This window comes from Pelodiscus sinensis, chromosome 20, assembly GCF_049634645.1.
Source record: "Pelodiscus sinensis isolate JC-2024 chromosome 20, ASM4963464v1, whole genome shotgun sequence".
Classification (NCBI taxonomy): Eukaryota; Metazoa; Chordata; order Testudines; family Trionychidae; genus Pelodiscus; species Pelodiscus sinensis.
Window position 1 is genome coordinate 26371528 of NC_134730.1, and position 25949 is coordinate 26397476.

Sequence of the window (25949 nt, forward strand, 5' to 3'; positions counted from 1 at the left end):
GAGAGAGAAGGTGTTTGCTCCACAGCCTTCACTGTGAGCCGGCTGGCTTTTAGTTCAAGCTATAGAGCAGCGTTTCTTAAACTGTGTTCTGCAGCACACCGGTGCGCCACGAGGCAGTCGGAGGTGTGCCGCGGAGAACAACAGACTTCAAAATGGCCGCCCCAAAAGGGGCGGGCAACCTTTTTTTTCCCCTCAATAACTTTCCCCCAACCTTTTTTTTCCCCCCTCAACAAAAAATCCTTGGAGTTCCTCATTAAAAAAAATTATTGTTTGGTGTTCCTCAGTCTTAAAGAGCTTAAGAAACACTGCTGTAGAGGTTCATGTATTAAGCTCCACAGGTCCCAGGTTCAGTTCCGCCTGTCGGTGATATTCATACAGTACCAGCTATTGATGAAACGTCACCTGGATACTTCATTACTGACACCCAGGACCTGGGCATTTGGTTTCCCTCCCGACACGGCTTTCTCACTGAGGGATAGTTACCTGGAGCAAACATCCGGCGGGAAACGAGCCATTGTTTTACTTGCTTTGCACATGCAGCTGGCTAAACACGGGCTGACGGAGTCACGATTAGTTTGAGGTTTTTCATTAACGGGGCTTTAGCACAAGGCTCAGCAGAGCTCACACACACTCCCCGTTTAGTCACAAAAAAGTCACCACCTTACGGTTCCTATCAACCTGTACAAACGGCAAATGCCGGAGGCAAAATTTACCTAGGTTGGGGGCTAAACCTGACTTCACACTCACTCCCAGGCCTTCAGCCTTCACCTACAGGAGCCTTTTGCAATCACTAGTGAATTTTTATCCTTACAACACCCCTGGGGGTAGTTCTATACTAGCCCCATTTGGCAGACGGGAAAAAGATACGACTCTGCGACCCTAGTCCCGTAGAATCAACCCAGGTCTCTTGAGCCTCAGTCCAGCGCTCTGTATGCTACTCCATTCCTCCTCCTTCTGAAGGCAGGAAGCGTTTTTCCCAACCTCCACCTCCCAAGCAGCCTTCACTGGGGTAAGTCACTAGTTTTAGGGCTGGTTTTGTATTATGTGACTCAGCCAGCAGTGTTCCCTGTACGTTGAGCACTTGGGTGGCTACACAGGAGACATTCCAATGCCGCCCAGCTGATTAGCAGAGCGTCAAAGGCCAGCAGCATGTGTTTCTCCTGGTGGTGCACATCTACACATGGCTCAGACATTTATTCCGCACGTAGGTGTTAAAAAAAGGTGAGGGGACGCTGACAGCCAGGCCAGGGAGCAATGGGAGAGGGGAAATATACAAGCTCTAGGCTAATTAGGGCATGGCTCCCTACAGACTAGGGAAGGTAGCATCTGTAGCCAATTAAGGCCCTGTCAGGAACCTAATACAAACCCTGCTTCAGGCATACAGGACGGAGCGAGGAAGGAAAGAGGGCTGGAGTTTGGAGGTGTGTTGCTTGAAAACTGAAAGACCAGAGAACCACAGGAAGGGGCCCTGCTGCAGCAGATCAGAGGGATTCCGTCTCTTAGCAGGCGAGAGAGGGGGGGTAACAGAGGGTAACCCCACCCAGGGAGGAAGACGGTAAGAAACCCACAGTAGTTGAGTGGAGTTGGGGCTCAGAGTAAGGAGCAAACTCCTTCTTCACTTCTCTCCTTTACCAGCTTCCCAGGTCACTAGCGGGACCTTCAGCACCCCAAGAGCAGGGACAAGGGGTCGCATGCCAGCTCCCCGCTAAGAAAAACATGGGAGCCAGCATCCGCCATCTTGTCACTTGTCAGAAACAATGCGGGGCAGTTTACATCAAGAGACGTCTTTCCCCGTATTATCAAGGGGAGCCGGCTATCACGTTGTTTTACCATATTATGACGGAGGAATAAACAAGTCTGTTCGGGCGAACAATACCTTTATCCAGAGGCAGTCACCTGGATTCTACTGTGTGTGTCAACAGGCATGTCACTACTGCCACATCTGCGTCCCCAAGCATCTCAGTGGAAAACACAAGGGGCTGGCGTCCCAAAGACCTGTGTTCCAGCCTGGCCCAAACATAGAACCAATACCGGGATTGTCAGACACTCAGCTCTGTTTCCCCTTTAGCCAGGACTACAGTTGGTAGAACTGGTTTAAATCCAATGGTTTTCCCCAACTGCCTTTGAAATCTCCGATCATGCCATTGAATTGCTAGGCAACAAACTGAGCAGCAACATTCAACTAGATACAATTCTTCTTCTTCCTCCGCGACCCTCCTGCAAAATCTAAGCTCCCTGAAACCAGAACCACCGCCTCTTGCTCGTTAGAAGCAATGCCTTTTGGAAGCAGAACCAAGACTGCGTCAAAAACACCGATGAGAAATTCCTTTGCAGCCACGCAGCAAACCCACCCGACGCTGGAATGAAACGTACTTCGTGCTCAAAAGGAGAGAGAGAGCATGCAGATAGAGCCACAGAAGAGTTATCGGCAAGGCTTAATGGCTCATCTTTTCCCACTTTTTGCCAAAACACAACAGGTACATATTAAATATGACAATCACATAATAGTCTCACTATCAACCGTGCAACAAAGAAATCTATCATCCAAACCTAATATAACCGACACTTGATGGATTTCTGAGACGCGCTCGTACAAATAACCATTTTCCTTTAGAGCCGAGACGTGGTTTCATTTATCTCGCTCTGGCCTTAATCTCAAGAGGACAAGTGCCAGGGAGAAAGCCCCTCCCAGAAGAATGAATTCAATCAACTTTTGCAAATGGCAAAAGCAACCAGGAGGTGATCAGACCTTCCCAAAAGCCACAATTCTCTAGGAAGGAAGACGACACCCTCCAATTCCTGTGTTCGGGTCTGTTTGGTTTCGGGTCTCGCACAGCGCTCGATCTTCATTATTCCCAAGGGCCTAATCTGGGGGGGAACTTTTTTGGATCGGGGGCCACTGACCCCCAGGAAAAAAATCAGTCGAAGGCAGCAAGTGAGAAGCAAAAAACCCCCCAAACTCTCACTGATGTGGCCCCAATGGAGGAGAATGGCATTCCTCACATTCCCTTTGCACACCGAGGGGGGCCCAGGATAGTAGATTTTGTGTGCTCCAGCCCCGTAGGGGGTGGCGGAGTGGCTGGAGTGCCAGCATGGGCTCCCCAATGCTGGGGGAGGCGGGGAGTGCTGAGCCTCATGGGCCAGATCCAGACAAGCTGAGGGCTGGACTTTAGGTTCCCCACCTCCGGCCTCTTCCAGGGCGGAAGAAGATTCTTCTGTCGGTCTCATAAAAGAATGAGCATCTGGCATAGCTGCTTTTGAAAGACTCACTAGTGATGCTTTTCATGTGCACATCCTTGGCCCCGTTGGGCCGTACCTGCCTTGGACAAATCGCAACCACGGCAACAAAAAATGTTCTTCTGGGCTCTAAATAGACTGTTCTCTTATCATCTGGCACTTACCTTCATCATTACCGTGACAGCATCGGACTGTGAACTTTCAGCTGATCACCAATTCTTGTCCACTAGGAACTGGAATGAAGCCACCAGTTCATTCCATGTAGGCAACCCAACCGCTAACTCGGCAATCTATCCTTTATCTGGCAATTTCCAAATACTGATTATACATAGCGAGCAAGTTATTTTTGAAGGAAGATGTGCTGGTAGGCATGCTGCTACAGGGATGGAGAGAAATAAATCATTCTTCACGCCCTGCGAAAGATCTCTGTAAGCAAGCCATGGTAAATGAAATTCTTATTTTGAACCACCCTTGAGTTCTCTCACTTCCCATATTGGCTCTGACGGCTCTTCCCTTTTACCTATTCAAGGCCAGGCCAATTTAGACCCGGAATGCACGCTAACAGAGATCACCGCTAAAGATTAAGCTTCTGACACTCCAGTTAGACGATGGCATCTTTGCATCGCTCGTAGCATAGAGGTGGTTTCGTATAAAATATGAATCAGGCCTTGGCTTATCAAAACCAAACACGTTCTCGGCTCACCTTGATGTGAGCCTCATAAAACGAGATTAGCACTGTTAGATGTGGGAACTCATCAAGAAAAGAAAATATCAAACGGCTGCCATGTCTTGGCAGGCGTCTCAGGTCTGTGTCATGTTTGGGCATTTGCCAAAACCTGCTCTCCAAAGGCATCCAACGCATTTCGTTTGCTTTACTACAGTTTGTGCCAAGCAGGGTTTTCTTTTCATGCCAATGTCACAGCGAGACACGTTTCCAATCACGGTAACGTTTAATTGGTTTGATTTTATGACTCATTTTCCTCCCCATTCCATTCCCCCGCTTTCACTCTTTTTGGGGAGGGAGGGAGAAACGCAGCAGCATCCTCTGCTTCCATAAATTCAGCGTACTCCCAGGAGGGCCACAAATGAAGTTACATTCCAAAACAAAAAAGAGGCGCGAGACCTGATTAAAAGCCACATGCAAGTGCAAACACTTTAACTTTTGCTGCAGGAGGCAATGCAAACGAAGCATGGATTAGCATTTTCTCACGCTTCATTTGCATACTCTGTCATTCCATTTTTGCACTAGGGGTTTTTGCACAAAAACAGGCCGTGTGGCCGTGGCCGTTTTGTGCAAAACCCCCTTTTCCCCACAAGATACTTATGCCTCTCCGGGACAGACATAACGATCTTGCAGAAAAAGGGGTTTTGGGACAAAACGGCCACAGCCACACTGCCTGTTTTTGCGCAAAAACCCCTCGCACAAAAACGGAACGAAAGAGAGTATGCAAATGAAGTGCGGGAAAATGCTAATCCGTGCTTCATTTGCATTGTCTCTTGAGAAAAAACTCATAGTGTAAGCAAAGCCACAGTTAAAACAGGGCTCAGCTGCCCCTTTAACGATCGGGGTCCCTGACACCACGCCTCTCCCGTGGTCCCTGAAGAGGGGGTAGGTACATTGGCTTATCGATGTACATATTGGAGAGGCTGCGAATCCTGCATGCTCCATGGGAGAAGGCCAGAAGCTATCCTGGGGCTCCCCCAGTACAGGGACTTGGGTTGGCAGCTCAAAAATGTGGAGGGGGGAGGGAAGGATTTTTCTGGCGTCCCTTGCTCATGGTAGCCCTCAGTCTTCCTCTAGGGCAGTGGTCCCCCAACTTTTCGCCTTGTGCCCCCTTATCTTTGTCCAGCCCCCCCCCAATTCCCAGAGCTGGGGCCAGGAGCCTGGCTGTGGCTTTGGGGTGGGGGAAGCAGATGAGGAAAAGGGGATGAGGTTGGCGGCCGCAGCTGCAGCAGGCATGGGGCTAGCAGACAGGACCCCAGCACAGACCTGGCAGCCAGGTCTAGCAGCCCAGTCCGGGGTCAGGAGCAGAGCTGGGTGGGTGCTCTCTCCGAACCCCCCCCCCCGTGGGGGCTGGCCCAGGTACCAGCTGCACCCCATTGGATGGTACTCCACACCTACCCACAGGAACGCATTCTACTTTAGGGACAAAGCAGACCGGCCTTTGGGGGGTGAATACGTCTCGTGTGCCCATGCACCTCCAGAATTCCAGGGAGAATGGAGTGTCAAAAGGAGAGCTTCTCCCACTCCAATGCATGTTGGGCTGCATGCGTTTGGGGGCACAGAGGAAGGGAATCCCTAGAGCCCCCTGCTTCGGACAGGCCTTTATCTGGGCCAGGCGCACCAGCTGAAACAGGAGACAACGCACCGTTCCGCCTCCGCGCGCCGGCTGTTGCACTCGCATGTGCCGGGTGTTGGTCTTGGTTACAGCCCATCGATTTGTGCTTCACTGCTAGTCCAACACCGCACAGATGTGACGTCTCCGCTGCTCACGCAGAGCTTTGGGCACAAACGCTAGCTGCACGCACACATCCCCGAGGACTTTTACCACAGGAGGGGGGTGGAAGCAGAGGGAGGAAGGACATTAAGAATAACAGAGCTGTGGAGAAATTGCTTGTGTGTAAACTACCACACCCACAAGCCCCGGCAAAGTAAAAGTATCACGTGGCAAAGCAAAGAGTCGCATCTATTTGCAATGGGAGCCAAAATTGTAGCTACCCGGGGGAAAGACTTATGAATGCAGGGGGCCCGTCTGACTTTGAGGGCGGACTGCCCTCTGGCATCTGGAGAGAGACGGAAAGGGCATATTAGACCCAACTTATTGCACCCCTAAAGCTGAAGCAGGATTAGTCCCTACAATTGCACTCACTCATCTATGGCCCAATCTAGCTTGAAATGGTCACAGCAGTTAAGCTTCCTGCAGGTCACTAGCGGGAAGTTTTGGTGTCTAACCTCTCCGTGTGGTAAATCTCTTCCCACTGGTGCCCATGACAACGCTCCATTTTTGCCACACAACTGCCCCCCTTCCTATCTTGGTCCACAGCTTTCAGAGCCACAGGGAAACCTGACAAGTGTCTAGATCATTAGTATCCCATCATCGTTATGTTTCCCTAAGCCGGTGACCCATTTCTCCATGCACGTAACTTCACTTTGTCCATAGGTCGACTCCCAGCTCTGCAGCAAAATGCCTTCATTGGGCTGTTTTGGCTGCCCTCTAATTTGCTTGTCTCCACAGACGTCCTCTTGACTTGGACAAAGTGGCAGAAATCACACTGCATGCAGAGACGTGAGCTCCAGACTGGAGGCAGGGAAGAAAGTTGAACGCCTCGGGAAAACTCTCAGCTCTACTAGAATTAACCCAAGCCGACCGTTTCCCCATCATCATCAGAGCAAAGAGCTTTCACCCAGTATTCCAGCCCATGGTCAGCAAAAATAAAAAAAGGAAATTCACGGTTTGGTTTCCTTGGCAACTGTAGCTTGGCTGCAAAGCACCACCTCCTGTTTCTAAGCAACGGGGCACACTCCAAAGTCACCGGCAGATGAAGACCACGGCTTTGAAGGAGATCAAACCAGCAGAGGATGAGAGAGAGTGGGGTGAGCCAATGGCTATGCTTCAGAAGAGTGAAGCGGGGTGGGCACTATGCCCCACTGGTGTCCTGGCAAAATGGGTAGAGGAATTCAGGAATTTGAAAGAAGTGTCGAAGCAGCTTCGCCCAGCAAGGCTGGTACTAGCCTGGACTCCACCAAGAGACACACGCCACACCTCCCGACAACCACACGCTCCACCCCAAAGACACACACAACCCTCCCATGCCTAGTGAACCCCAAACTGCAGTTGCACATCATCCCTGGTACCCCAAAAGTGGGCTCCCGGCCTGGTTACGGGACAGTTCAAGGTTGCAACACCTCAACAGCATCTCTGTCAGAAATGACGTACATGGGGAAGAGTCGTGTGACTCCCCCCTCCCTGATTTTTTGGTTGTGCCCCCCCTGCCCAGCCCAGATAGGCCGGGTGGCCTATTGAGGTGAGTCAGGGGAGACCCCTCCTGCAGGGTGCACCCAGAATCTGAAAATCTCTGTGAGGTGGTCAGGTGCCCCCCACTCCCCAGAACCTTCATACCACACCCCCCTCAATAGTAACATATCGCTTCTGATCCCGGTCAGCAGGGTAAAGCCACAAGCTGCGCACATTTGTAGTCCCCAATGGACCTAGGGTGACCTGGTGCCCTGACACGAGGGCTTTGTCTTATATAGGATCCTATTACTCCCCACTCCTGTCCTGATTTTTCACAACACGCCCTCCCCCCGATTCCTTAGGGTTGCCAACTTTGTAATATCTGAACACCAAACTTTCCAGTCAGACCTCTCCTACCCACCCCTTCCCCGAGCCCTACCTCAGCTCTTCCCCCCGGTCCCATCTCCCCGTCGCTTGCTGCTTTTCTCTTCCTCCCTCCGCCTCTGGCCAGCTTGGGAGGGACTCGCCAGTGGAGCTGGGGCTGGGAGCTGCTTCTGCCCATTGCAGGTAAGCGGCAGCCTCCATTAAGCAGGGACAGGCACAGGCATGGGCGGTGGGTAATGGAGGCAAGGGAAGGCCTTGCCTTTCTACAATTGACTACACTGGCCAGCTGCCCGGGAGGGGCAGCACCCCAGCAGCCGGGAAAGGCTGGGGTCTTCTTGTGTGGCAGCCCCCGCTCTGAGTTGGGGGGGAAGGTTGTGAAGGGGCGTGGTCTCAGGGGAAAGGGTGTGGCTTTGGGTGGAAGGGCGGAGCTTCGGCTGCCTTCCCCAGCCGGGCCTTCACCCACCATGGCACAGGGGATGACTCGGAGCCTTCCCTGCCTGCAGAAACCAAACTTGGGGTGTCGATCTGAACAGACATTTATCAGGTACCATTTTCAACCGGGTTTCCTGTCGAAAACTAGGCACCTGGCCATGCTACTCCCCCTTCACCATTTCATCAGCCTCTGTGGCACTGAACCGGGACCAAAAAAGTTCAGAGACAGGGGGCAAATCGGTCTTGTCTGCGTGGCAAGTGCGGGTAGCAGGAGATAAAAGCAAGTCCATTTACTGATCAGAAATACTTCAACCTTTGGGCGGCATGCTATGGCATGCTTTGGGCGGCATGGATTATACTAAAGGAACTGGCCAAGGGGGGGGGGAGGAAAGAGAAGAGTAATTGACAAATACCCTGCCTGCAACTCACACCTGTGGGCTAGAGACAGAAAAATGTATCGCATAAGGGCAGATGGATTTGGGCAACTCATCTGAGCAGCTCGATTCCCCTAGGAACTTGATAAAGCACCAGAAAAATGCCCACAGCAAGGGGAAGGCGTCTTGTCATGTATCCATCAATCTATCCAAGTGCATACATGGCCCCTTTTACCTTAATATCTAAGGGTATGTCTAGACTACAGGCTTACGTCGACATAAGTTTTGTCGACAGAATCTGTCGACAAAACTTATGTCGACATAGAGCGTCTAGACTACATCCAGTTCTGTCGACAAAGCAAGCCGCTTTGTTGACATAACAGTGTGGACGCAAAGGACAATGTAGATGCAATAATGCCTTCTATCAACAGAACTCTGTTGACAAAAGGCGTTATTCCTCGTAGAATGAGGTTTACATACATCGACAAAACTGCTGAGTTTTGTCAACGTTATGTCGACATAACTCAAAGGCAGTGTGGACGCAAGTATAGTTTTGTCGACAAAAGTCCACTTTTGTCGACAAAACCCTGTAGTCTAGACACACCCTATGTGCCTCACAGTCTCACGTGTTTGTCCTCCCGTCGCATGCTAGTATCTCTTTTTTACAGATGCAGAATGGAGGCTAAAGGTCACCCAATGAAGCAGTGGCAGAGCAGGGAAGTGAAGTCGAGTATCCCAAGTCCGAAGCTATTGGGCAAACCAATGAACAGTGCTCGTGCTCTCTCACACTGCAACGAATCACTATCCTGTGCCAACATGACCAAACAGGGCTTACACAACCCCCAAGACACCTTCCTCCACCTCCTTCCCAGCAAAGACACTCTCCTTTCACCGGCTGGATCATCCATCGCTCATGGCATTCCTTCAGGAGGTGGATAGCCTGTTGTCACAATAGCGTCTTTGCGATACTCTGCACCTTTGTATCACTTGGCCTACCGACCCAAACGCAGAACCCAATGCGCTGTCGCCCAGGAGCCTTTGGATCAAACAGATGCGAGTCCCATGACAGAGCTAGAACTCTGGCCGACTGCTCTGTCTATAAAGCCTCAGCCACGTCTCTGTAATGGAAGGCTTTACACAATGCAAGGGGGGTATTTTTATTTGTAACCGCCAGATTGTATTCTCCTTGGAAAACCTTTGAGGGACTTCCCTTCCGCAGACAGGGACCCAAATCAATTCCTGCTGGAGGTCTGCAAACTGACAGAATTTGGGGGTTTCATCGCATTCCCGAACTGGCATCATTTCTAACACCTCTGCCCCTCCGTAAGCTCCATCTTGACTTGAGAGTTTGAGAGAACGGGAGAGAGAGGTCGTGTCTGTCTCTTGTTATTTCTTTACCTTCTCCCTGCTACGGTTCAGGCAATGGAACGAGGGTGAGGACGGAGCGGGGCAGGTGACGGCTCAGGTTTCTCTCTGCTACAGCCACGCAATGATTCAAAGGACCCCAACTTCAAAACCAGAACCAGAGAACCTACAATAACTGGCGTGCTCCAAAGCTGGGGCCCAGTCCCAGATGGCAAATGGCCTGAAATCGGTGTGCCACCCCACAGTTATATCCGCCGTGGTCTCAATGCCGTGACAATCAATGTTGACCCCAAATCGCACCGCCAAATCACCAACTCCGTGCCTCAGTTTCCCCACTTTTAAAAGGGGGGTGGTAATTATCATCCTTGTGGGGTGGGGAAAGGGAGATAGGAGGATTCATTTCTTCGTGTCCATCAAGTGCTTTGAAGAGCTGTCTACGTAAGCGCCCAGTACTATTAATTTAAAAACGTATCTAGGGAAGGAGCGAGGAAGCTCGCCAGCCAGCCAACAGCTGGACTTTCCAGTGGATGGACAGCTTTTTGCAAATAATCTGAAAGTGTAATTAAGTCATGCAATAAAGCCCTCCTCCCACAAAGCACACGGGCGGTCCTACCGCAGTCCATCGAAATCGTCACATGCTTAAAATAACCGTGGGACTCTGTTTTGCCGGACAGAGCCCCACCTTCCTTACGCTCCCATGCGAGCTGATTTTTGTTACCACATTTCCTTTGTCACCCTCACTGATTTTTTCTAGCTTTAAATTAAGTTGTACACTCCACCGGGCAGGGACCCTGCCTGTCTGTGCCTTTGCACAGCACCTACTGCAAGGGGGCCAGCAGCCCCTAACAGGGCTGCAGAACCTTTTTTCGGTCAGGGGCTGCTGACCCACAGAAAAATCAGTCGGGGGAGGGGGGGCCGAACACAAGTGAGAAGCAAAACAAAAGAGAACACGTACCTCACTGATGCGGCTTCCGCCTGAGAAGCAGAAAGACACTCCCACGTTCTCCCCGCACACCAGAGCCTAGGGGGGCCTGGACCAGTACATTTTGTGGGTCCCCCCTCGGCTCTGGGCTGGGGCCAAAAATGAGGGGTTCAGTGTGTGGGAGAGAGCTGCTGGGAAGCGGGCTTGGGGTCTGGGTGGGAGGAAGGGCACGGGAGTGGGTTGGGATTGGTGGGCCTGGGAGCAGGAGCAGGGTGCGGGGTGCAAGTGTGGGTGCGGGATCTGGACAATGAAGGAGCGCTTACCTGGTGCAGCACCCTGGGGACGCAGGGCTGGAGTGCCAACGCTGGCTCCCCAATGCTGCAGAGGGATCCCTAAGCCTCGGGGGTCAGATCCAGCCCCTGGGCCATAGATTCCCCACCCCTGCACTATCACAATACACATAAAAATGCTCAAAATTTGCAGACGAATTAGACTCTGAGAATCGGGAGGGGATGTGCTGGAATAAAGCATCCCAAAATTCCCAGGAGGGCCTTTTTCCTCCCCTCTTTAAGCTGATCAAAGGGAAGAAAGAACTAGCATTTAGATTTTAAATTTCCACCTCACTAGGTTTTTTTCCAGGCACACCAGTAACACTTTAGCTGTATTCAATTCCTCGTCAGAACAAGCAACCAAGGTACAAAGATGAACCAGAATAAACAGGATCTGATTAAATACATAATTAATGTTCCATTGCAGTTGGCATATATGAATAGTAATTAGCAGGAACTACTCCATTGTTTGGCATCTCCTGTCTTTACCAATTTATTCTTTGTGGTGCCTATTTCAGCTTCAGAACAAATTAACCAACCGTCCCCTGGCCAGCGGAAGCCAATCAACACAGAAAAAAGCTCAAGAAGCAGGATTCTCGACTCAATTATCGTTCCCGCACATTAGCCAGCTTTGCAAACAGCTGATTCGTGGCATTCGAGGTCTGAAAGAGAGGCGAGGCAGGGGACAGACTGCACATGGGGAGGGATAGCTCAGTGGCCTGCTAAACTCAGCGTTGTGAGCTCAATTCCAGAGGGAGCCATCTAGGGCCAATCTGCCAGAGATGGTACTTGGTCCTGCTGCAAGAGCAGGGGACTCCATGACCTGTCAAGGTCCCTTCCAGCTCTGTGAGATCAGTGTAGCTCCATAGGCATATCAGTGGATTCACAGTGCTCCAAAAGTGCTAGGAGGAAGCGTAACTGTGTCCATGGATAACCTTCATGGTTACATGCAGGCGCCTGGTAGGCACGAGGAGCCGGCTTAAACACCAGCTCCCAGGGAGCTGTCTGTCCCCCTCCCTTGTGGAAGCATATAACCACTGACATTTTCAGTACTTGCATGTTTACTTAAACACATTTTAACATCCCTAGCAGGAAGCGTGGGACTCCGGTGCCCCAGAGCCATGGGGGGAGAGCAGACAGGGGGTGTATGGACCACCTGGGGGGGATTAACAGGATGAAGTGTGGCCTAGAAGCCAGAGCACAAGCGAATCGGGAAGCTTGGGTTCTATTCCCAGCTGTGTCAATGCCCCAGCTGGGAGAATTTTGGCAAATTGCTGAGTCCAGTGCCAATTGGCCACACCAATGATGCGTTCGGTTCCACACCAGGCAGTCCCGGAGCAGGCGGAACAGAACCTGGCACCCCTGAAGCTTAGTGCATGAGCTCAAGGCCAGCCGGCTCAGACTCATTCTCCCTCTCCGTAAGTGGTCTCAGTGCTGCTTGGGGGGGGGGGGGGCTGTGCACGGCCCCCAGCAGGTGTGCAGGTTACACCTGCAAGTCGGTGAATGTCTTCATTCCCCCCGCCTGCAAAACGGGGACTGCAGCACTCACGAATCACCTTGGGAGGGCGGGCGCCAGCACCTCATTACTGACCAAATGCTCAAGAGCCGCAGATTCAAGGCTGGGTCTAAGCGCGGAGCCAGGGCTGGGCAAAATGCAGCCCAGAAGCTGCATCCAGCCCCCGCTAACACTTTGATCCGGCCCATGGCCTGCATCTGGCAACTTCCTATTTCTCTCCTGCTGCCCATGCACCAAATTTCCCAGCAGTAGCTCAGGCAGCAGGATCCTATTTTAATGGCTCCCGGTCGTGGCACTGCCCTAGCAGGGGCTGGAGCTGCGAGCCCTTTAAACAGCTGTACAGTGTGGCTGCCAGGCAATGCCGTAGCAGCAGGACTGAGAGCTACGAGCCCTTTGCTGTTTTTAATGCAAAGCCTCTGGTCCCAGACAACTCTGGAGGGAGGCGAGTCCCCAGCGCTACCCCTTCTGGGCGGGAGAGCCAGTCCATGACCATGTACCAAAAATCATGAAATGCCCCCAGCAGAGAAAATTATTGCCCACCCCTGCACTAAGCAATACCGTATAGGAGTACAGGCTGGACCTCTCTAGTCCAGAACTCTCTGGTCCAGAAACATCTGGCATGATTTTAGCTATCTGGGTATCCACTTTTCATGGACGTGGCCAAGTTTTCTGCGGTCCCGTAAAGTTTGTTTCCAGCCACCAGTCCTGGCGCTCTGTGTTCTATGTTCTTTAGCTCTCGTTTACCCCTAAATACCCTCCCGGAGCCCAGTAAGCAGTGGCAGTGTTGCAAATGCTGCTAGACAATATTGACCTCCCATGGTCTGGAAAATTCTCTGGTGCCGGACTAGAGAGGTTCCACCTGTATAGCAAAAACCAATTACTGTCAGGCAGACTCCCATGGCTTCCGCCTTCACCCAGCCCACAAACTCTTCTTTGCACGGCGGCAGGAGAGCTCCTGGAGGAGGGGGGTTGCGAGTGGGGATGTGGGGGAGCGATCACAGAGATGTGGATGGGTAGGAGTGAGGGGGAGATCTCAGGATGCTGGCTCAGCTTTGGTCCGTCCCCTGAACCCAACCGTCAGCAGGCTGCCTGTCAGTAACGCTAGCCTGAGGCGTCACCTTCAATACCGCGCGGGCATTTCTGGCACGGCGCTAATGAAAACCGGCTTCTCACAAACAGCCTCTGCAATTACATGGAAATTAACCGGCCAGATGGCGGGACTGGGCCACAGGTGCTGGCCGTCGGGGTGCGAGCGGTTCTGCAGCACTCTCTGCCTTGAAGTGGTTTCCATTCTATCCAGGGTTTCCAGTTGGGCACAGTGGCTCTCAGCACCCCCACTATACAAATTAGGGATGTGAAAGTATAACCGTTTAAACGGTTGACCAAGAAGCCTGGGCGTACTGGTGACTGTTAACGGGATCCCACCCTGCTCCAGGGGAGCCGACGGCAGTGTGGACATAAATCTGGCATCAATCCCAATTCTCCACCTACACTGCTGGGAGCTCCTTTACACCCACTTAGCACAAGTATAGATCGGTACCCAAAGTGCAATGCAGCGACTCTGGGGTCCACCCCCAGAAACTCCACCAGTGGTCCGGACTCCGGGGTCACAGACACAACTCTTCCAACACTCCATGGCCAGGTTTGCACTAGGAAAATCTACCTAGGATACACAACTCCGGCCACGAGAAAAGCATAGCTGGAGTCCATGTACTTTAGGTCGAAACTCCACGGGGCCTCCATTGTGGGAGGCTGATGGGAGAAACTCTCCCATCCACATCCCTTACTCCTCACAACCCGGTGGTGTGCCAGAGTCGAGGGGGATGCGATCAGCGGTCAATGTAGTAGGTCCTTAACAGACCCGCTCAATCAAACCCCGGGAGATAGATTTTTGCAGAGTCAATCTCAGGGTAAATGGAGACACATAAGGATGTAAAATCCCTTTTAAAATGTTAATCAGTTAAAACTATATTGTTAACAGGTTAACTAGCCCGCCACGCTGCTCTGCAGTGGTGGGGAGGGTGCGGTGGAGTGGGCCTAGCAGGTCTGGAGCAGCCCCCACTCACAGCCTTACAGGTCATGCGAGGCCAGGCCCATGGCAATGCGCTGCAGACAGGGGGCTGCTCCGGCCCAGCCAGGCACTGGTTAACCAGTTACCCCAGTAAGATGCTTACCGGGTGACCAGTTAATCAGTGAACCCATTACATCCCTAGATACAAGCCTTCTACTTCACAGAGATGAGGGCGATATTCCGCTAACAGGGGAATCCACAATTGACCCAAGTCGGCTACCACCACACCCATGTGCCTTAGCTCCATTCACCATGACAGAGATGGCCTGGCTCAACGTCATGCCCCAGCCTGCGATAACGGGAGGGAACAGCAGGCACCTTACGGTTCTATCGAGAATCCATTGGGGGCCCATTCCCTCCATCCTCAACTTCTCAGGTCGCAATGAACCCAAACAGGACACCGGCAGCCTCATCCAGCAGCCTGCCGGGCCGGGCTCTGCTCCGGCGCGCTCTTGGGAAGGCGGTGCGCTCGGCAGGCGCGTACGCTAATTAGAACGTCAGGTTTTCCACTTACAGGATTATAATGAAGGGGGAGCATTACAGTGTTTACAAACCCCGCGCGGGAGAAAGAGGCCTCGTCCCATTGAACCTGCCAGAGATGTGACAGGAGGCACTGTGGAGCGATGAGCAATGCCAGGGGAGAACAATGCTTGGCAAGGAAAACAAAAGAACTCCAGTGACACCTCATTTTTCACTCTTTTTGAGTTGCCGTTTAAGCACCCTGGGGAAATCCCTGCTCCAGGAAAACACACAGGCGGCCCAGAAACCAGGGTGATGGGCAAAGGAGCCCACTCCCTCCCTTCTCCTCCATCCCAATGACCCCACCAGCTCAGCTTCACGCCACAAGGCCCGGTCCGCACCTTTGAGAGAGATTCCTTCTCTTCCTAAATCGCTCGGCGGCGGCTGACAGATTCAGTCTCTACGCAGCCCCCCCGAATCCTCGGCCACAGGTCAGGGGGGCCGTGGCAGCTCCACAATAAATGGGGAGGCCCCAAAGGGCCACGCAGCCGAAAGGTAACACTGGGATAGGCCAGATAAGTACAAACCTCATCGCTGGAGGGGTTTGCAACCGGCCTGCGAGTTACCAGCCTGAGAGAGCCCAAGTCTTGCGATAGCATCACTTCCTTAGATAAGGTTACGTGGCAAAGCTGCACAGGAGGCACAGATGTGGGCCCCTAGGCAAGGTGCAGGACGACAGCTCCGCACTCCATGAAGGGGCGGAGCCTCCGGCTGAAGGGGCGGGGCCAGCGGCAGCCAGCCCTCCGTGCCACCTGCAGCGTAGCACCCACCCCTCCCAGCCCTCAGAGCAGCTCCGAGTGCACCATACGGCACTCTGGTGGCAATTTAAGGGCCAAGTGCTGTGGCTGAGAGTCTCGGATCCCTTTGAATCACCAGCCCCTGGGACAACTTTGCCCGGCCTTCCCGTCCGTGGGTGTGGGCATGGGCCAGTGGCTAGGGCTTTGGACCATTCTCCCTGCTAACCTGGACTTTGGGCAAGTCGTCGCCCTGCTCACTGCCTCAGTTTCCCCAACAGCGAGACAGGCATCATTCTTCTGTTAGGGGGACTTGGAGATCCTAGGACAGCAATCGGTAGATGCTACTATTGTCCGCCTCACCTGTGTAAACGGTCGGCCAGCCTGTGCGTTGCTCACGGAAACACAGAGGTCACCCAGAAAAGAAAGCGAGCCCCCCCTTTCTTCTAAGGGCGGGGCTCTGTATGAACGTTGCCCCTCGCGTCCCGTTAAATGTCTGCCCCAACAAAACAAAAAAAGCGGTCCCACTCGGCGTGCTTTCCTGGCCTGTCCACTGGAAGTGAGTGAAATCGGCCAGGGCTGCATCCAATCTCGTGCAGTCTGTATCCCTGCCTTGCATGCCCTGGACGATCCCAGGAAAAGCAACCAGAGGGAGGGAGGGGGGCCTTATTGGTTAGCCAGGGCGCCTTCCAGCTGGAGATGAACAGCGCTCACCTGCTGATACATTCACCGGCGCCGCTCTTCCACACCACTCTAAATGTTAAACTTCGCTGCTGTGACCTTTCAAAAGGCAGAGAGAATTTCGGAGCCTCAATAATTGTCCAGTGGAGCGGGGGGAAGGGCTCTGTGCGGTTTCGGAACAAAAAAAGGTTACAACAGCCGCTTTCCAGCATGCGACCCAGCAAGGGAGAGATTATTGACATTCACCTATTGCTTTGGGTGACACTCGGTTCATTCCTTTCCAAAGGAGCATTTTTCCAGAGACAGCCAAAATAATCCACAGCTTCTTCACAGACACAGCGCAGGACAGCACGAGACAAATGCATGCAGGCACTCTATTCATTCCCGGGCTTCCCGACAGCTTCCACCAAGGGATAAAATCCAATTATGCTCTTTTCAGCTCAAACACTAGTGACCTTTTTCCTTCTGTTTTTAAAACGGTGGTCCGGTGTTCCCTGTAAGCTGAGAACTTGGGTGGCCACCCAGCAAAGATTCAGGTGACACCCAGCTGATTAGCAGAGCGCCCGCAGCCACTCACAGCCAGGAGCATGTATTTCTACCGGCGGTGCACATCTGCACATACCGCGGTGCACAGAACAAAATTTATGCCGCGCATGGATGGAAAAAAATTAGAGGGAACATTGCGGTGGTCCCCTATCAAGCAGCTTCCTCCTTGTGTTCATGCTGTTTACAAGCACTCCACACTGCAATTAGTGCAACTGTTGATTATTAGTTGTTTCGCAGTAATGCTTAGGAACCACTGTCCTGGGCCAGGACTCCACTGTGCTAGGAGCTGTGCAAACAGAGAACCATGATACTCAGTTTCCCTTTCAGGGAACAGGGCAAGGGGCTACAAACAAGGCAATTAGAGACCAAACCATTATCAATGGTTTTCTTTTTTTAAAAGTCCTATTTCCTTTGGTAGAAGATTGCACTTATCTTGGATCAGGCACAACCTTTGGCTGCGTCTAGACTGGCAAGTTTTTCCGCAAAAGCAACTGCTTTTGCAGAAAAACTTGCCAGCTGTCTACACTGGCCGCTTGAAATTTGCGCAAGAGCACTGACGATCTAATGTAAGATTGTCAGTGTTCTTCCGCAAAAGTATGCTGCTCCCATTCGGGAAAAAGCCCTCTTGTGCAAATGTATTTGTGCAAGAGGGCCAGTGTAGACAGCTAAAAACTGTTTTGCGCAAAAAAGCCCCGACGGCATACATGGTGATCGGGGCTTTCTTGTGCAAAGCCGCGTCTAGATCGGCACGGACGCTTTTCCGCAAAAAGTGCTTTTGCGCAAAAGCATCCGTGCCAATCTAGATGCTCTTTTCTGCAAATGCTTTTAACGGAAAAACTTTTCCGTTAAAAGCATTTGTGGAAGATCATCCCAGTCTAGATGTAGCCTTTGGGTATTGTGCCTGCACAGACCTACTACAACTGAGTCTAGCGGTGCAGCTCACAGGCACAGTAACATGATGCAAATAATACATTTTAACAAAAGTCTAATTTGGAGGAACATGTCAGCTTAGGTCCCTTGGTTCTCCAGATGGTGGAAGAGTCCATACTGGAGGTCTGCTGCTCACCTGGTTTAATTAAAAGTGATTACAATCCGTTTAATCCCCAACACAAAGCAAACTCATTTCTATTTAAAAGTTTTTTTTTTTTTACAAATTCCTATTCAGTGAAGATGCCAGAGACTTTATTTTAGACCTCTGAAAGCACTGTCTGTAATTCATTAGTCAGAGAACTCTAACAATTAAGACAAATTATTTTCCTGTGCTGTGGTTTTATAGCTGTACGCACAGATTTCAACTTGTTACAACTTAGCAACTGGGTTTAAAATACATGGGATGTGTCAGACTGGAAGGCACTGAATTCAAAACATCGGAACGTGGAGATGGATTTTTTTCAAATCACAAAGTTCCTGAGAAAAAATGAAGAAAAGCCACTGAAGGAATGGGGAACAGATTTTTCTTATTTGGGAGATCCATCAAGATTTGCCTGCATACAGAGAAAGTTGCTCACAACTCCTCTTGAAGACATGAGTCACACAGACTCAATCAAGAGGAGTTTCCTGGTGGACAGTCAAGCATTCAGAATTGGCCTAACTCTGTGCCCATTAAATTCAATGGTACAACTCCCCCTAAATGCAAAGGATTATGTCAGTGTTTTGGAAAATTCATGTGGCCAACTCGCAGGAGTTTACCACAAGGATTTGGCATTATTAATCAAAAGTTCCAATCTCATTTAAAAAGTGTCTCTAGTTTGCACAGGTAAAGAGCTTGAAAACCCAGACATCAAACAGAAGACAGCAAATAAAAGAACCTCAACTTTATAGATTTTGTATCTAATGATTTTAATGCAAATCTCATATGCATTTTTAAAGCAACCATCTCAAACTCATGCCAGGGTGTGCCCCAGATTAATCTTTTGTCTTTTGCCACCTTTGTCTATTCTGAAAGACTTCCTGTAGCTAATTTTTTAATTTGTTTTTGGATTAAACTGATAAAAATGTACATAAAGCAAAAGTTAACCTGTGGAACTCATTGGCACAGGATACAGTGACCAAGACACGTGCAGCTCTTGGCAGGATTAGTGATTTATATGAATAATAAGAACACCCAGATTCAGCAGATAGGCTGAAAATGTAAGCAACATGAAAAGTCATACTTCAAGACATGAGCCGACAGCCTTGGTTTAGAAAGGCACTTCTGCCTTTAGGGATATTACATTATAATTTTCCATTAATGGAGTTTCACAGGTGCTCTAAAATAGCTGGCTGACAGGAAAAGGATGAGACAGAACATTGCAAGCCTATGCTGATGATGATATTTTTGCTTTTGTTTTTGCTGGCAATTCCGGAAAAATAAAAATAGTTTCAGGTCAAACTGAATTTTTTTTTTTCAAAATGTTTAGTAAATTGAAACCTGAAAGAGATATTTGCTCCAGGTCAAATGAGGCATTTTGTTTCCATTTCAAGCATTCTGAAAGCAGCATGAAAGAAGTTTTCAAACTGAAAAATTAGAAGGTTTCAACTTTTCCAGCAGCGTTCATTTGTTTCAGTGTCCGTTTGTTTTTTGACAGGAATGATTCATCAGAACCAACATTAACTTTCTTGACAAATGAGAGGGCCAACCAAAAGACGTCACCCAGCTCTGATTTTTGGTCTGCTCTGGTGTCTTGTTCACATTTGTCCATGGGGCAGAGACAAGGGTGACATCTCTAAAGAGCAAGCTGCTAAAATCTGGATGACCGTTGACTTGTGTCCACAAAAGCAGGTGCCCAAAAAAATCTCAGACACAGAAGCCAATGCACCCAACTGCATTTAAGGCACCAATTCAAAGGAAAGTCAGAAGAAACTGACCCTTTAGAAGCTGTACAAGCCGGAAGAGAGAACTGAACAGCGACTCAGGGAATGGATAAGATTCTGAAACACAAGAGCCAAAGGGTTTCTGTCTAGGCCGTTCAGTCCCTGCTAGCATCCTGGTTATCATCTAAAATACAGCCCCTTGGCAAACCTCTTATCACACTAAAGTCTGAAGAAAAGAAATCTTCAAAGGGAAACAGCCTTAGGGGACATTGATAAAGGCTCCTTCCACCTAAAGCACTGAAAGTGCAAAGAGATTTCTCCTCTTGCCACCAAGCTGTTCTCCAGCATCCGCACTTATTTCAGTCAATGCAGGATTCAAGAACCAGCCTCATCCTTATACTCTTCACGCTGTCCTGGCAGAGAGCAGCACGTGGACACAGGTTCCTGCAGGGGAGACCTCTCCTGGTTCAATTTTTCATCTATCTATACCTGGACATGCTCCCCCTCCATCCCCAGGGCCCTTTGCATCATGTCTGCAGTGCTCCAAGCCACGGTCCCACCAACAATATTGTAACCATCCTTAGCACTTTGTCGTTGACTAAAGCAAGGCTGTGCATGAATGGGGCTAGTTACCACAGAAAAGGAGGTATGTCAGAGGGGACATGGTGAAGGTACGCGACGTAGAGAAGACGTCAAGCACAGCTGTTCACCCTCTTGTCTCACAGGAGAGCACGTGGAAGGAGAGGCAGCAAACTCAAAACAGATGAAGAAAGGAAGCGTGTTTTCCTACCATGCAGACTGGCCTGTAGGACTCATTGCCACAAGGTTTTAGATAAGGGTTGGGCAATCATTTTTTGCCGGGGGCCACTTCAGAAATGTTTGAAGTGGCCCCGGGCCACCCCAGAAGTGGAGCAGCCTCAAGCAGAAGAGGTGGGATCAGGATACTTCCCTGCCTCCTGTGACGGCGCGTTGGGGGTCCCCCGTCTCCTGCACCCCGAAAGGGCACAAACAGACTGCACCAGCCGGTGGAATAGAGGAAGTTTATTGCCTCTCCAGGACACAGCACAGCAACTAACCCACACTCTTCCAGCCCTGCCCCCCAGCCAGGGCAGCATTCCACCTTCCTTTGTTCCTCTCCATGGGGGGTGTCTGGTTCAACAGGTTTGGAGTCACCTTTGCATAATGAGGTTTTCCCTGCTGGGTCTTGCTCCAGACAGCAGAGGTCACCACAGCCCAGCAAGTACCCCCACTACGTCACACCTCCCCACACACAGATCATGATTGGTCTTGGGGGTGGGGAAGCATGTGAAGTCTTTACCCCCCTCCTTAGAAGTTCCCCCTAGGTGCTCATGCTCCTGGGGTGGGAGAAGACTTTGTGTGCACTCCCTTAGGGCTTGGGGGCGAGGGAGCGCACAGTCTCCTCCCGCCCTGCCAGGAACACGTAGCGCTTCCAAGTACTGCACGCTCCTTGCAGGGCAGGAGCAAGGGCGGAGGAAACGTTGTGCTCCTCTACCCCCAAACCCTAATTGGCTTGGGGGCGGGGGAGCAGCAGGACCTCTGCAGGGCGGATCAATCCGCTTGGTGGGCCGAATCCGGCCCACGGACGCCCTTATGCCCACCCCTGGTTTAGATGAAGATTTTAACAACAAACAACAACAACAAAAATGACTGAAGAGTTAACTGAGTAATAAGAGTTTCTGGAATTATCAGAGGAAGTATGAACAAAACCCCAAACCAAGGGTTTTTGAATGGAAAATAGGCATCAGTCCATTTAGATCTCAATTCATGATGCCCAAGCCGATCTCTTAGTATTGAGGAATGGGAGGAGACTTTCCAATAACTGCCTACTTCTGAGTTTCTTATAGCTAAAATGGCTGACAGACCACTGGACCCAGAACACCAGGCTCAGCATGTTGAATAACTACTCGCCTTCATCTATCTTCTAGTCTGCACATACTGTAAAATAAATTCTCTGTGGGGTATGTCACTGTAGCCAGTGTTAAACAATTAAGCGATAGTGCACACCAGGTAAAATTCTCCCAGCTGCCATAAATCGAACTCACTATTCAGTTAGTTTATAAGGTGCCACAGGACTCCTTGTCGCTTTTGCAGATTCAGACTAACACGGCTATCCCTCTGATAAATCTAACTCAGAGACTTTCAGCCTTTGCCATTTTAAAGTATCAACCCTAGTGCTGCATTAAATGAACTTTTATTTGCAGTGAAGCTTGTATAGCTCACTGGCCATGCAGTGGTGCAAGTCTGGATTTTTCCCTCATAGAATCAAAATCAGGCCACATCTTTACTTGCTATACGATCAACGCTGCAGTGGTCGATCTTTCGGAGTTTGATTTAGTGGGTCTTGTAAAGACCCACTAAATGGAATGCTGAGGGTGCCCCCGTTGACACCGATACTCCTCGAATTGCAAGGAGTAAGGGAAGTCAATGGGAGTGCTTGCTCCCAGCGACCTCCCGCTGTGGAGATGGTGCCAAAGTTCAAATTAAGGTACGTCAACTCCAGCTATGCAATTAACATCGCTGGAGTGGCGTATCTTAATTTGAGCTTCTGTGTAAGTATAGACGTGGTCTCAGGCTCTAGCTCAGCATCTCCTTAGGCAGGTAGCAGTCAGAATGTACCAATACAACCACTGCTGAGCAAAAGCGTGGGGGGAGGAACCAAACTTGTATTAAGCTTTCAAGCTGTTCCGATGACTCTATAGAATTAGCGCAGGCTTCCATAGGTGCATGGTAAAACCCCAGCATTTTTCCTCCACTTGCTGCTTAGCAATGATGCAGCTACACAATGGGTGACAATTGCTGGAAAACAGGTACTAATTTTGCTAGTACAGACAAGGCCAGAACGGGGCCCCCCCAAAAGGGGAAACAGACGTGTTTATTGTGGGAGAACGGAAAGCCTCGTTAAGTGAACGCCTCCACCGAGAGGCAGCAGATCGAGCGATGAAGGACGGTGGAAAATGACTACCCACTGAAATGAAGCAATTGATTTCCGAGAGACAAGCGAGCTATAGCAGAACATAAGAATGGCCATACTGGGTCAGACCAAAGGTCCTTCTAGCCCAGTATCCTGTCTACCGACAGTGGCCAACACCAGGTGCCCCAGAGAGGGTGGACCGAAAACTATGATCAAGCGATTTGTCTCCTGCCATCCTTCTCTAGCCTCTGACAAACAGAGGCCAAGGACACCATTTTATCCCCTGGCTAATAGCCTTTTATGGACCTAACCTCCATGAAATTATCTAGCTTCTCTTTAAACTCTATTATAGTCCTAGCCTTCACAGCCTCCTCTGGCAAGGAGTTCCACAGGTTGACTACACGCTGTGTGAAGAAGAACTTTCTTTTATTCGTTTTAAACCTGCTCCCCATGAATTTCATTTGGCAGGAATGGAAAGAATGCAGCTCTTGAAATTAATGGGCAGAAAGCGCACCCCTCGCCCCAACCCATGGCTACTGCTGCCGGCGTGGTGTGTTTACAGCGGTTTTGGCATTTGGCTCCTGACTGTCCTTTGAAAGGGTATAGGAGCTGTGATTAAAGCCATGAAATTCTGAGCTTTTTCACACAAGCTACCAGAGAAGCCGCCTTTAAAATCAAAAAGCACACGCAACAGACCAAGGAAACTCCCAAACCTCTGTTCTGATGGGAAGTGTCTCTCTATATTTCAGCACCTTTCCATTGGTGTGTGGTAGCAGCTTCCCTGCCACACAGGGCTTTAGGAATCCTCTTTCCCAAGCAAGCTCAGAGGCCCGCATCTCAGTCTCCCCAAGATCAAAGCTTCCTTCTGCCCCTCCCTAACACAGGTTATACACCTGAATAAAATGGGAGCTTTCCTAAGAAGGAAAAGAGATAGAAGGGGAGGGAAAAGGGAACAGGAACAGAGAGCAGCCTGAAGGGCTCAGCCTGTCATACCCCAACCATAACAAAATATTACAAAGCAACTAGGTCTTATCAACTCTCACAATTGTAACGCCCATCCTGCAAAATCTGTTTTTTTCCTTAAAGCCTCAGCTCCTGGATTCACGTGATTTTAAGAGTCTCAGCTCTCTTTTAATTCACCCAAAAGAAAACGTTTCCGTCCCTCCTGGTTGCAGCGTAAAGCGTGAAAATGCAGTTCCTATCAGCGTAAAGGCCAGCAGACAACTAAAAAGCCTAAGAGCCGTTATTTTTAAGATCGCCTGAGTTTTAACTCTTGTGATTTCCGGAGGCGGAGGAAGGGTGCCTGACAGGATTTTTGAACATTTGGGGCTGGCAGTAGGGGAAGATCAAGGGACTTTAGGACGCAGTGCAGAATCGGGAGCCATTCTCCTGAAACCGCCGCCTCCTAACGCATGTTGGTGATTCAGCCTTTATAGCAGTGGTTCCCAAGCTTTTTTACACTGGGGACCGGCAAACCCGTTCGCAAACTTGAGGCGGAATGGCAACATTTGCATATTTATGATGCAAATACCAAATATGCAAATAAAACACAGGTCCCAGCCTCCCTGCCAAGTGGCAGGCCCCAGACCCCACCCGCCCACCACATGGCTGCAGCAGGCCCCAGGCTCCCCCTCCCCCACACCAGAGCAGGACCCAGCCACCCTGCACGCGGCCTCGGAACAGGCTCCAGTTGCTCACCACGCAGCCGTGGCCTCACCTTACCGGTAGGGACAGCTTCACTGCAGTCCCATCTCCAGCTCCGCCCACCACCCCGCTGCCCCTGCTGCTGCACGGTGACGTGGGAGGAAGGGAATTCCCTTATAAGGAACCCCAGTGGGCGGGGCTAATCAAAAGCTGGGGGTGTGGCCAGGCAACGTGCCACGGCTTGGCAGGCAGGGGTTTGTGGCCTACCCCTGGTCCAGTGGTTGGGAACCACTGCTGTATAGGACTGAACAATATGGACACAGACAGACAAGACCAGCTGCAGTAGATTTCCCCAAAAAAGTGCCCAGATGCTGCTGAAACGGCAATAAAAGCCAAGTGGCCCTTCCAAAATCCTTCACGAGGTGGCTCCGATCGGGCTATCCCTCTCATCCAGTTCAGGAAATGACATCTTCAAGCATGGGCCTTTGCAAGGGACAAGGTAGTATCTTTCGTTGGACCAAGATCGGCTGATGAAAGGGACACGCTCTGGAGCTTCCGAGAGCTCTTCCTTAGGTCTGGAGAAGGTCACCGGAGTGCCTACGCTGTAGGCAGATTGCTAAGCATAAGAGGGTCCCACGCAAGGTATTAGACACTCTGGTTCCTTTCTCCACAGCTCAAAGAAGCTCTGTGAAACTCGACAGTTTGTCTTTTCCACCAACAGAAATCGATCCCATAACAGACGCCGCCTTACTCCCCTCGTCTCTAACACTCCCGGGAACCCACTTGGCTCCACCCCCTGCCCCCAACCGAAAGCGGACCGGGCGCTCACCTGGAATGTTATGTATCGTTACCGCTAGGATGAGCAGCATAATTCGCCTCCAACTGCTGGCTCCTGGGGCCGACCCGCTGTCTCCAGACGGCTGAGAGGCAGCTGGGACTTCTGACTGGCTGGCTCCGGTGCCCTTCCTCCTCTGATACGCCTCCCCGTTTTCCGCTCTGTCTGAGGAGGAAAGAGAAATGGACTCGAGATCAGCCTCATGCTGGGACCAATTTGCCCCATCCACAACCAAAAAAAACCAAACCAAAACACCCAGCAGGAAAGATCCCGATCAAAATGCAGCGCGGCAAAGGTCATGCTTCCCCCACATTCCGATTTGGTTTCAGTTATGTATTGTTTCACTACGGCTGTAAGGTGGGCAGGAGAATGGAAAGCCCACAAGTGCTAGCGCCAACAATGCCAGTAGAGAAAGGCCAGCATGAAAGCCACCATGATGTCTAGATCTGCTCTGCGCTGGGCTAGACCACGGGGCGGTTAAAACTGAGAGGCCTGTAAGGCAGCCAAGCCCAGACACCTTCAGACAGGGGGTGGGGCGGCAGTGGTACGGTCTGATAGTATAATAGTATGACCACGTAGATCATTGTTGCTACCACGGTTATCGAATTGCAACAAACCTTGTGCAAAATGTGACCGTTGGATCACAGCAGTCCCTTTGGGCTGTCACCTGGTGTGCTGG

At 50.8% G+C, this 25949-nt stretch overlaps 1 protein-coding gene across 5 annotated transcripts in view; it reads right to left on the minus strand.

Moving 5' to 3' along the window:
- Positions 1 to 25949, minus strand: part of SLC39A11 (solute carrier family 39 member 11) — a 309601-nt gene that overhangs the window by 123877 nt on the left and 159775 nt on the right. For all 5 annotated transcript variants that reach the window (XM_075904010.1, XM_075904012.1, XM_075904013.1 and 2 more), the window contains one exon: positions 25265 to 25435. In XM_075904010.1, coding sequence (XP_075760125.1) covers positions 25265 to 25435 — 171 coding nt within the window. The remainder of the gene's footprint in view (positions 1 to 25264; positions 25436 to 25949) is intronic.